The sequence below is a fragment of the Sorex araneus genome, chromosome 2, assembly GCF_027595985.1.
Source record: "Sorex araneus isolate mSorAra2 chromosome 2, mSorAra2.pri, whole genome shotgun sequence".
Lineage (NCBI taxonomy): Eukaryota > Metazoa > Chordata > Mammalia > Eulipotyphla > Soricidae > Sorex > Sorex araneus.
In genome coordinates, this window is record NC_073303.1 from 241,869,487 (window position 1) to 241,882,347 (window position 12,861).

At 46.5% G+C, this 12,861-nt stretch overlaps 2 protein-coding genes across 2 annotated transcripts; both read left to right on the top strand.

The window, feature by feature from the left end:
- Positions 1-990: 990 nt before the first annotated feature.
- ZNF557 (zinc finger protein 557) lies at positions 991-9,700 on the top strand. Its single transcript, XM_055124697.1, has 5 exons — positions 991-1,322; positions 2,838-2,964; positions 4,671-4,751; positions 6,877-6,953; positions 9,026-9,700. Exons 1-5 carry the CDS (start codon positions 1,290-1,292, stop codon positions 9,698-9,700), a joined length of 993 nt encoding a protein of 330 aa, XP_054980672.1. The 5' UTR covers positions 991-1,289.
- A 216-nt stretch (positions 9,701-9,916) lies between these two features.
- Positions 9,917-11,433, top strand: LOC129401822 (zinc finger protein 85-like; the record flags this gene model as incomplete). Its single annotated transcript, XM_055124698.1, has 1 exon — positions 9,917-11,433. A coding segment is annotated over one exon (834 nt), but the record flags the coding sequence as incomplete, so codon positions are not given.
- Positions 11,434-12,861: the final 1,428 nt, after the last annotated feature.

A 12,861-nucleotide genomic window follows, 5' to 3' on the forward strand; every position in this document is an offset into this window, starting at 1 on the left:
TCTTAGTAAGTATAGTTCACTTTTTTTTTTCTCTCTTTGGGTCACACCCAGTGATGCACAAGGGGTTACTCCTGTCTCTGCACTCAGGAGTTACCCCTGGTGGTGCTCAGGGGACCATACGGGATGCTGGGAATCGAACCAGGGTCAGCCGCATGCAAGGCAAATGCCCTACCTGCTGTGCTATCACTCCAGCCCCCTAGTTCACCTTTTACTTCTTGTGTCTTTGGTTTGGGGCCACAGACAGCAGTGTTTTGTTCTTATTTCTGACTCTGCGCTCAGAAATCACTCCTGGGGGGTTTGGGAGACCAAATGGAATGCAGGGGATTGAACCAGGATCAGCCATTTGCAAGGCAAGTGCCCTTCTTAATATGCTGTTGCTCAGGCCCACAAACTAATTTTTATCTGTTCCACTAGATTTTTGTTTAGATCTTGTAACATTTTCAGTTCTAGTGGACCTGAAAGATAAGACAGCAGGTCAGCTGCTTGCCTTGCTTTCCCTGAGAGCAATGGGCAGCCCGGATCCCAGCCCGCTTCTGCCTCCATTAGAGAGGAAGAAGCATCTGGCAGTGTCTTCCCTGGGAGGGTCTGTGAGCTGGCGCGTGAGGATGTGACCAGAAAGGGCATGGTCTCATCTGTGGAATACAGAACAACAGAGTAGGAGACTAATACCCAAGAATAGTAGTATATAATACCAGGAGGTTGGCTCCATATCTTGGAAGCTGGCCTCACACGCTGGGGGAAAGTCATCCCAGATAGAGAGGGGAACATTAAGTAATATGTGATTGGAGATCCTGCACGGGAAGGGAGATGCGTGCTGAAAGTAGACTAGAGACTGAACAGGACGACCACTCAATACCCCTATTTGGAACCACAACATCCAAAAGGAAAGAGAGATATCAAATTGGAATGCCCCGCTACAGAGGTGGGGTGGGGTGAGGGGGATGGGACGGGGGGGGTGGGAGGGATACTGGGTTCATGGGTGGTGGAGAATGGACACTGGTGGAGGGATGGGTTCTTAAACATTGCATGAGGGAAAAACAAGCACGAAAATATGTGAATCTGTAACTGTACCCTCACTGTGACTCACTAATTAAAAAATAAATGAATAAATAAAGGAAAAAATGTTTTCCAGAGGGGGGAAAAAAAAGAAAGGGCATGGTCCTACTCTAATGCATGGACTTCTGGTCAGGGTATGGGGGTTGTGCTTGTCTCTGTGCTCACGGCTCTAACTTCTCTAAGTCTTTTTCAAAGCCTCGTTGGTGATCGTCAAGAATAATAGGCTGGAGAGAATGGTGTCGCGCCATCTGAAAGACTGTCCCCAGGTAGGAGGAGAGTGACACAATGAGGTGATGCAGTGAGAGGAGCACACAGGCTTCCAGGGCCATCGGTCTCAAGTTGTTTCAGGAAGGAGCCCTGGGATGAGTCTCCTGGTCAAAGTGCCCGACTTTCTGCTGTTTGAGGCCACTTTGTCTCTGTTTGTTTCATTGATTTTTGGCTTTGAGGTGACGCACCGCTGTGCTCAAGGAGTATTCCCATGTCAGTGGTCAATTATCAATCCTGACGGGTCTCGGGGACATTATGGGGTGACTGAGGTCCGAGACTGACTTCTTGAGGTTTTGTTTTGTGTGTGTGTGGGGGGGAGCGGGGTGGTGGTGGTGGTGGTGGTTAGAGGCAGGGCCTCACCCAGTGATTCTTGGGTTTACTCCTGATTGCACCATGGCATTGCGTCTGGCAGTGCTTTGGGGACCATTTGGGACATGGGGATTGCTAGCCCAACTTGCTGTCCCTGGACCCTCTGTCCTTTTACTCCATCCGATTTCTTTGTTTCCTTTTGTGTTTATTTGTTGTGCCACAGTAGAAATGCTCAGTGCTTCTTCTTGGCTCGGTGCTCTGGATTCACATCTCACGGGCATCAGGGTCCCCGGGGTCTGCTGGCCTCATATGTGTCCTGGCAGCTACAGTGACTCCAGGTTCCAGGTCATGTGTTTTCCCTATTTGTCCATACCCGCTCAGTCATACAGTCTCCTGTTCACATGCTGCTGTGTGTGCAGTTCTGGGCATGTGATATTTCCAGGGAGACAGAGCAAAAGATCTCTGGAGCTAGCAGAGGTGTTGGTTTTGTTTGTTTGTTTGTTTGTTTGTTTTCTTTCCGGGTCACACCTGGCGATGCATAAGGGTTATTCCTGGCTCTGCACTCAGGAATTACTCCTGGTGGTGCTCAGGGGACCATATGGGATGCTGGGAATCAAACTTGGGTTGGCCGTGTGCAAGGCAAACACCCTACCCGCTGTGCTATCACTCCAGCCCCCCAGCAGAGGTGTTGGGGGTTAAGTAACTTTCACATCCTTTGAGAGGGATTTGAAGCGGCCCTGAACTGTGAGCTCACAGTCGTACAGTAACGCACAGCTTTGAGTCGCTTGCTGCACATTGAGTATCCCCTTCTCATACCAATATTATGGGTTGTGGGGAGCAGGGGGTGTGTATTTACTGTTTGGGGCCACACCTAGCATTGCTCTTTTTTATTCTGCTAGGTCTATGCTCAGTTGTTACTCTTTGCAGTGCTTGATGGACCAGTGGTTGGCAGAAGTTGGCCAGGGGTGTCTTTGCACAAGGCCGGCCTTCTAATATAACATCCTCACATTGCTGTAGATCGGGCTGCCTTAGAGTGATTTATGGGACCTGTAAACCAGGAGTGTGTGGAGGTTGGTTCCTCCCGAGAGAAGAGGGGAGAGACCCTGAGCCCCTCTTGGGCTCTGGGGATGGGTCCCATCCTCACGACCCAGATATCAGGTTGGGTACCAGCCCTGACTCCCATGCCCCTCTGTGTGCTGACTCAGGACCCGGTGACCTTCTCCGACGTGGCTGTGAAGTTCACCACAGAGGAGTGGATGTACCTGGATGCCTCTCAGAGGAAGCTCTACAGGGACGTGATGCTGGAGATCTACCAGCACCTTCTGGCTGTCGGTGAGAGCCACATGGGGAGCACCCAGCCAGCACAGACCTATGTGGTCTCCTGGGGTGTGGCCGGGTCTATGTGTTCAATAGGGGCCGTGATCTGAATAGTTCCTTCCATTGCTAAGTCAATTTAAGTCAATTTACTTCTTGTAGTACACACAACTTCACTGTGTTTTGTTTTGTTTTGTTTTTATTTTGGGGCCAGTCCACATTCCACCTGGTTCTGAGCACTCCTCGGGGTGCTCAGGAAGCCTGGGATTGCTGCTGATTGAACCTGGTTGTCAGCTTCACCGATTGGTGTCTTACCCCCAGTACTATTGCACCATGATGTGAAGTTTAAGAATTTTTTTTTTTTGCTTTTTGGGTCACACTGGGAATGCATAAGGGTTACTCCTGGCTCTGCACTCAGGAATTACTCCTGGCGGTGCTCAGGGGACCATATAGCACGCTGGGAATCGAACCTGGGTCAGCCGAGTACAAGGCAAACATCCTACCGACTGTGCTATCGCTCCAGCCCCTGTTTTGTTTTGATTTGGTTTTGTGTTTCATCCAGGAATGCTCAGGGGTTACTCCTGGCTGTGTATCAAGGAACTTCTGGCCATGATCCAAAACTATATGAGCTCTTGGGGATCAAACCCGTATGTGTGCACAACGCTACCCATTGTAATATCTCCCCACCATAAATTTATTTATTAGGTCTTCATCCCATTAGGTCCTGTTCTATTTCAGTGTTTGGGGTCACTTCCAATATTTCTTGGGAGACTTCAGCAGGATTCAGGGTTTGCTCTGGGGCTTTGCACTCAGGGATCACTCCTGGCAGCTCAGGGGTCATATGGGGATATTGGGGATTGAACTTGGATTGGCTTTGAGAAGGGCAAATGTCATTCTGCTGTGCTATCTGTCCGGATATATACATATATATAATATTATATATGTACATATTTTAACCTTAACTTAAAAAAATGAGGGGGGGTCTTGCCATCTTTATCCATTTTTGGGTTTATTAAGCTATTTGGTTTACTGCACTCAGTGACAACTTTTATTTTTATTTATTTATTTATTTATTTTTGTATTTTGGGTCATATCTGGTAATGCACAGGGGTTACTCCTGACTCTGCACTCAGGAATCACCCCTGGCGGTGCTCAGAGGACCATATGGGATGCTGGGAATCGAACCCGGGTCGGCCGCGTGCAAGGCAAATGCCCTACCTGCTATACTATTGCTCCAGTCCCAGTGACAACTTTTAGAGGGACTCAGGAAACTCCGTATAGTGCTAGGGCCAAAGAGCTACTACAGCATGGGGAGGGGGGCAATTGTCTTGCAGGCAGTGGACACAGGTGCAATACCCGGCATCCCATATGGGCCCCCTCACCACCAGGGTGTGATTCCTGAGTACAGAGTCTGGAGTAACCCTGAGCATCGCTGGGTGTGGCTTCAAAACAAAATTACACTTTGTGCTGGGGTCAAACTCATGTTGCCTATGCGTGACGCCAGGGCTATACTGTTTGCGGTATTTTCCAGGCTCCTTGTATTTCACTCTTAAATTGAAACCTGGGTCCTATAGTCTCTGATAACCATGAATCTGCAGCATCTCAGAAGTTTTCACTTCTGTTCATGTTTTTTCAGGAGATTTCCAGGTTTTCTTAGGGACACACGGGGTTGGCCTGTCGCCTTTTCCTTGTCACTAATCCATGCCTCCATCTCTGGGAAGCAGGACATTCCGGGATGAAGCCTGCGGTGATCTCCTGGCTGGAAAGAGGAGCCCTGGGGCCAGAGAGGAGAGGCGTGTGTGCAGGTGAGTGTCTGAGGACCCTCCCTGGCTTGGGCCCTGGGCAGTATGTGGGTGTCCTGAGTGGGTGAGAAATGCGATGCTGACCCTGGGGGTCCTCAGGCTTCTGGATCCAGGCATCTGTGCTGCGCTCATGCTGCCCTTCCCTCCCCTGGATTGTCTGTCATGGAATGATTCTGCAATTTGCTTTCTTGGCTTTGTCGTTATTCTTCCTCATCTGTCAGGTATGGAGAATAGCCCATGAGATTCCTGGCCTTTTTTAACCCCCATCTGTGCCTTACTGGCCTGGCTGTACAGCCTCCAATGTTGGGATGCCCATTCCAGTTCAGCTGGATGCTCCTCTGCCCTCTGTTCTCCCTCTCTTTGCCCTTAAATCAGTAAAATTTTTTTTTATTTTATTGAATTAACGTGAGATAGTTACAAGCTTTCATGTTTGGGTTACAATATCACAATGATCAAACACCCATCCCTCCACCAGTGCACATTCCCCACCACCAATATCCCCCCCTTTTACCATCCTCCCCCTGCCTCTAAGGAAGACGATATTCCCCATACTCTTTCTCTACTTTTGGGCATTATGGCTTGCAATACAGACACTGAGAGGTCATCATGTTTGGTCCATTATCTACTTTTGGCATGCATCTCCCATCCCAACTGGTTCCTCCAGCCATCATTTTCTTAGTGATCCCTTCTCTATTCCATCTGCCTTCTCCCCTCTGCTCATGAAGCAGTCTTCCAGCTATGGGGCAATCCTCCTGGCCCTTGTATCTACTGTCCTTGCGTGTCAGCCTCCTGTGATGTTATTCTATATTCCACAAATGAGTGCAGTCCTCCTATGTCTGTCCCTTTCTTTCTGACTCATTTCACTTAGCATGATATTCTTCATGTTTATCCATTTATAAGCATATTTCATGACTCCATCTCTCCTAACAGCTGCATAGTATTCCATTGTGTAGATCAGTACAATGGTTTTTAAATAGCACGGTAGCACTGTCATCCCATTGTTCATCGATTTGCTTGAGCAGGCACCAGTAATGTCTCCATTGTGAGACTTGTAGTTACTGTTTCTGCATATCAAATACACCATGGGTAGCTTGCCAGGCTCTGCCATGTGGGCAGGATACTCTCAGTAGCTTGCCAGGCTCTCTGAGAGGGACGGAGGAATCGAACCTGGGTTGACCACGTACAAGGCAAACACACTACCCGCTGTGATACCGCTCCATTCCAGTGTATTTTTAAATACAGTAAAAAATTATTTTTGTTTGGTTTTGGGCCCAGTGATACTAAGGGTTTTTGTTAGCAGTACTCAGGAGCTACTTTTGGCCATGCTCAAGTGTCAGCCTCACAGAAGGCAAATGCCATACCTGCTGTTCTCTTTCCACCCCACTATGAAAAATTTCTTTTTCATTTATGTATAAATTGTGAATTGTTGAGCCCATAACAAAGCTAGATTGGGCTGACGCTATAGGACAGTGGGGAGGGCACTTGCCTTATTATAATTTTTTTAAAAAATAATTTTAAAAAACTTTTATTTTAATTTTCTTTTTTTTGCCAGGAGTGACCCTGAGCATCGCCGGGTGTGACCCAAAAAAGCAAAAAAAAAAAAAAAAAAAAAAAAGAATAAGATCTGAGCACCACCAGCTGTGGCAAAAAATAACAAAACATAAAAAAATAAAAGATTCCTGGTTCAGGTTGGTTTGGGGTATAAAGACTAAAGAGAGTGCTAGGAAAAAAAGAGAGAAAGAAAGAAAGAAAGAAAGAAAGAAAGAAAGAAAGAAAGAAAGAAAGAAAGAAAGAAAGAAAGAAAGAAAGAAAGAAAGAAGGAGGGAGGGAGGGAGGGAGGAAGGAAGGAAGGAAGGAAGGAAGGAAGGCGGGCACTTGCCTTATGCTCAGCTGCCTGGTTTCAATAACAAGCATCCCGTATGGTTCCCTAGTGTTCCTGGGTCTGGTCTATAAACCTAACTCAAAAAGCTAGTGTGTGATTGCCAAGCTCCTCACAATGATTCTCTAAATGGATCTTCCTGTTGCTGCTTGGAATATGAGAACCATAGAGATGTCATCCTCTTGCTCTGCCTATTCAGCTATATTTCATTCCACTAATTCTTACCTTGTGGATTATGTTTGATTTCAGAACTCAAACCGCAGCTTCAGGATGTGGCACTGCCACAGTTTGATTTGAGAAAGGGATCTTCAAATAAGCGTGAGCTGGTAAGATTTGCACATTCAAAATAAGTATTTTTATGCCTGCTGGATAGCTCAGTAGACCAAGCATCACTGTCACTGTCACTGTCATCCTGTTGCTCATCGATTTGCTCAAGCGGGCACCAGTAACATCTCCATTTTGAGACTTGTTACTGTTTTTGGCATATCGAATATGCTACGGGTAGCTTGCCAGGCTCTGCTGTGCAGGCGAGATACTCTTGGTAGCTTGCTGGGCTCTCCGAGAAGGGTGGAAGAATCAAACCCGGGTTGGCAGTGTGCAAGGCAAATGCCCTACCGCTGTGCTATCTCTCCAGCCCGGACCATGCATAGGATTAGAAAGGTGGGAGTTCAGGCTCCATCCTGCCACCACCTTTATGGTCTTCTGAAATGACAGAGAGGAACTCAGAGACTAATTCTGGCAGTAAAGGGCCCATAGCCTCACTGAGGATAAAATCAGTAAGTTCAAACACTAAAGAAATTCTTACTATTTCACACTGAAGAAATACTGTGGTTTGTCATTTGATAGAAAGTAAGCACAAGTATTAGATTGTTTCAAAGACTGATTTGTTGATTTTGGTAATAGTGCAGTGAGAAAGGCACTTGATTTTCATGGATCTGGAAACCTGGGCTCCAACCTCAGCACCCCATATGGTTCCCAGAGCCCCAGCAGCGTTGGTTCTGAGCACTGCTTGGTGTGGCCCGCACTAAAATAAATACAAACAATAAAACAAAAAGAACAGAAAGCACGTCTTGATCCTGAAGAGGAGTATACTTGCAGTGAGATGTTTTCAAAGGCCCCTGTGGTCCATCTCTGCTGTGTGGGATGCAGCCTTGACTTTACACATGCATCCCAGGCTCCACGCTGAGCCTGAACCGGTCCCACACTTGGGTCTCTTATTTTCACTCGAAACTGCTGCTTGTTTTCTGCAGAGGGAGTTAATTCCATTTAATTTGTCTGTTCATTGAGTTGCAAAAAATTTACAGAGCTTAGTGACTCCCCCTGCCCCATCGATCAGTTTTGCAAGTCTGCCATATAGAAACATTAGATTGTTCCATGGAAAATCCCTGCATGTGTTGTGAGTTGCATTCGTGTGGTGGGAATGTCAAAAAGCACAGCTGCTATGTTGGAGTATAGTTCTAAGCTTCTGAGGTTTAGCCTTGGTTTGTCCTTCCTCCCCCACAGGGAGCTTAGGTTTATTGAATTACATGCACAGTGCTCCCGAGGCCCTTAGTTCCTAGCATCCCAAAAGGCAGGTCGCACCAAGGGACTTGGATAGACCCAAGCCATAAGCTACCCTGATTTTGAGAAAGGGACAGCCTAAGTACCATAAGAAGTATGATAAGTGAATCTAATACGATTGTTTAAATGCATTACTAGCAAAGGAAATGAGAGAGCAATATACCCTTAGATGGAATCCCACCTTTGTCAGATCTCCTAAGAGGAATCTATAGTGGATTCTAGAGTGCTGGAGCCCCCAGATGCTATTCTGTCCTTGGGTGCATCTCCTAGAGGAACTTCCCCTGAAGTTTCTTTACATCTCTGTGTTGCTGTTAATGTTCAACCACACCTATGTGTAATTACTGCCCCCTAAGCCTTCATGATTTCTCTATATATAATACTGTGAGATAGGAATAAACAGCCACTGATTTTCAACCAGTTGTGGACCCCATTTCTTCATTTAATGGCTGGCTGGGGGCACAGTGATTGACCCTGAATAGAGCAGGGGGCCAAAGATCCCCATGTGACAGTGACTCAGAACAACGACACTACAGGGCTCAATTTATTTTATTTATCTATTTATTTATTTATTTATTTATTTATTATTTATTTATTTATTTTGCTTTTTGGGTCATACCTAGCAATGCACAGGGATTATTCCTGGCTCTGCACTCAGGAATTACTCCTGGCAATGCTCAGGGGATCATATGGGATGCTGGGAATCGAACCCGGGTCGGCTGCGTGCAAGGCAAATGCCCTACCTGCTGTGCTATTGCTCCAGCCCCAGGGCTCAATTTATTTTAGACATGGAGAATCTCAAGGAATAAAGCAGTAATTGGAATCCTCTGCTGTTCTATAGGGAAGTGGCCAGCCCCAGTGGAATGTCTCTGATCTTGCGCTGTGTGACAAAATCTCAAGTAAGCACTCGTGCCCTCATCCCCACGGGGGTGGCGAGACAGCCCCTATGTCCTCTGTTGGTGATCAGAAGAAAGAGAGAGTCCTCGCTCAAAAGAAGCCCTCCCAGAGGAAAAGCTCCTCAAAGTCTGTTCAGCGCAGACCTCAAACACAAACCCCTCCAGCGGGGCAGCCCCTGGACAGTGGGAGAGGTGCACGTCCCTCACGCCGACAGGGCCGTACACAAAGTCACCGTGGACTGAACCCATCCGTATGTAAGGAGTGTGGGGGAGCCTCCCCATGTTCTCAGCACCCTGATGTTCCTTTCGATACTCACAGTGGACAGAATCCCCGGGAAAGTCAGCAGCGAGGGCAGACTTCGAGTCCGGCATCACCCCAGTGCGACCACATGAATATCCACCCAGGAGAGCAACAGTATCCCTGCAAAGAATGTGGGAAGGCCTTCCCTTACCCCTCAAACCTTTTTAGACATAAGAGAGTTCATACTGGAGAGAAACCGTACACATGTGAGGACTGTGGGAAGGCCTTCACTCGACCCTCATGGCTTCCTGCACATAGGAGAATTCATACCGGAGAGAAACCTTTTCTATGTGAGGAATGTGGGAAGACCTTCGTTTAGGCCTTCCCGCATTCCTTACATGTGAAAGGTCTCAATCCAGGAGTGAAACTTTATATGCAAGGCAAGCTTGAGGACGAGTAAAGGCCTTTCTCTCATTCCTTTAGCATAGAATAGGCTTCTTCTGCGAGTGAAACTTCCTTATGTTAAATAAGGAGATGAGGGTAAGACTATGCCTTTCCAGCAAGTCTTTTGAGCAAGAATCATGAGAGTTAACTTCATGTTTGTAAAGACTGTGGGAAAGGCTTCGTTTACCCCTCATTCCTTATTAAACATAAGAAGTTTCATAGCAGAAAGAAGCCTATTATATGTAAGGAATGCGGAAAGGCCTTTACTCGATCCTCAAGCTTTGCTTTGCATATAAAACTTCATCCTGGATTGAGACCTTTCACATGTAAGGAATGCGGGAAGGCCTTCACTAGATTTTCATACCTTACTGCACACAAGAAAATTCATAGTACAGAGAAACCTCACAAATGTAAGGAATGTGGAAAGGCCTTCACACGGGCCTCACGCCTTACTGTGCATTTGAAAACTCATACTGCAGAAAAGCCTTACGTGTGTCAGGAGTGTGGGAAGGCCTTTACTGGATCCTCAAGCCTTACTATGCATAAGAGAATCCACACTGGAGAGAAACCGTATGTATGTAAGGAATGTGGGAAGGCTTTCATTCGCACCTCCAGCCTTTCTAGGCACAAGAAAGTTCATACCAAAGAGAATCCTTTTGTGTGTAAGGAATGCGGGGAGGGCTTTCCTGAGCCTTCAAGCCTTTATAAACACAGAGAGGTTCATGTTGGAGAGAAACCTTATGTTTGTAAGGACTGTGGGAAGGCCTTCTCTACAAGTGGGTACTTTAATTTGCACAGGAAAATTCACAGCGGAGAGAAACCTCATCAGTGTCAGATATGTGGGAAGCGCTTTACGTTTCGTTCAAATTTCGGGAAGCATATGAAAATTCATAACAGAGAGAAGTCTTACATATGTAAGGAATGTGGGAAGGCCTTCCTGTTCCCCTCGCACCTTAATAGTCATCTTAAAATTCATACCGGATGAGTTGATCCCTTCATAATCTCTAAGGTCAGAACAAGCCCTCTCAATAAAACAAATTTCATTTGGATAAGGGACTGGGAATGCGACAAAAGTGCAGCCAGGAAGGAAATAATCCTGGTAGCATGTGACAAGCTTCCCGTGAAGTCAGTACTATAAGGGAAAGGTATTTCCCTGGCTGCTGCTATGCAGCAGTGTCCCGGCATTTTGACTCATGCATATGTTAGCTTGTAAATTATGATCTTGATGGAAAGCCGGTAGGAAGGTGACTAAATATAAAGGCAAAGAAAATCCCCCTCCTTTGCAACTGCCAGGGCTCACCACTGTCTCATTCTTTGCTCTGACTCTGTCTTGGCTCAGAGGTCATGGTTTTGGGCGTTATGGCATAGATCAACCAGGATCTTGTAATGAATTCCTTTGAAATTGGAAAAACAGAGAAACCGCCATTCTTCAGGCCCTCCTGTGTTATGTTCTGGGAAGCCACACCCGGCTGTGTGGTTCAGACCTCACTCCTGGCTCTGTGCTCATGGACGGGTCCATATCTGGGGGAATCAGGGAACCTTTTGGGATACTGGGGTTGGAATCCAGGTCAGCTATATGCAAACAAGCACCTTATCTGCTGTATCATCTCTGCATCTCTTGTGTTTTAGTTGTTATTGGATTTATATCATTAAAATTTATGAAAAGTATCATCTTAAAATGGTTCTGACTTTTTTTCTTTTTGGGTCACATCTAGCGATGCACAGGGGTTACTTCTGGCTCAAGCACTCAGGAATTACTCCTGGTGGTGCTCAGGGGACCATATGGGATGCTGGGAATGGAACCCGGGTCGGCCGTATACAAGGCAAACGCCCTACCCACTGTGCTATTGCTCCAGTCCCTAACATGGTTCTTTAATGGAGTGGGTTGGAGACAATTTAAATGAACTTGACTGTGCATAGAAGGACATTTGCCAGTCGTGGGAAGGATGGAAGGAGTCCCTTGAATCCAATGTATGGGATGTCAGGGATCAACATGAATTGGCCATGAGCAAGGCAAGTGCCCCACCTGCTGTACTCTCTCTCCAGACATATATATATATATATATATGTGTGTGTGTGTGTGTATTTGAGTTAAAAAATAATTAGGGGTTCTTGCCATCTTTGTCCATTTGGGGGTTTATTTTATTAAATTCTTGGGTTTACTACACTCAGTGATAACTTTGACAGGTGATCAGGAAACTTGGTACAGTGCCAGGATAGAGAGATAGTACAGAGGGGAGGACAATTGTCTTGCAGGCAGTTGACATGGTTTCAATGCCCAGCAATCCATGTGGTCCTTGAACACCACCAGAGTTGATTCCTAAGTGCAGTCAGGAGTAATGCCTGAGCATCGCCAGGTGTAGCCCCCAAATAGCAAAAATAAAACTATGTACTGTGCTGGGATCAAACCCATATCGGCCATCTGAAGGGCTGGGCTACACTGTTTATGGTATTTTCTGAGAGCCCCCTATTTCACTTGTTTTGTTTTGCTTTTTTTTGGAGGGTCACACCTGGCTATGCACAGGGGTTACTCCTGTCTCTGCACTCAGGAATTACTCCTGGTGGTGCTCAGGGGACCATATGGGATGCTGGGAATCGAACCCAGGTGGGCTGCATGCAAGTCAAATTACCTGCTGTGCTATTGCTCCAGCCCCCGCCCCCCCCCGCAATTTCACTCTTAAACTGAAACCTCCATCATTTGATTCCAATAATCACCAATCTGGAACATATCAGGAGTACAGATTCTGTTCATGTCTTTTCAATAATTGGCCTGAAATTAGCATACAAGGCAAGAGGCTAAGCGCTGTATTACCTATCCAGTCCCACGTTTGAAATTATGATTGCATATTTCAAATTATATTTCTGAAACTGCCTACTGGGGTTATCCTTGTAGGTGAATGCCCACTGCTCACATTGAGCATTGACTGTACAATACTCTTTGATGTTCTTCCCAGCCTTTGCTCCTGTTCGAGTGTCTCTCCAGCTCTCTGGGCTGTTGCTAGTCCAGTTCCTTTCTGCATCTCCAGGACTGGCTTCAGAGTCACTGCTTTCACCCCATCTCGATTATGACTTCCCCCAGAAACTCATTGTCTCATG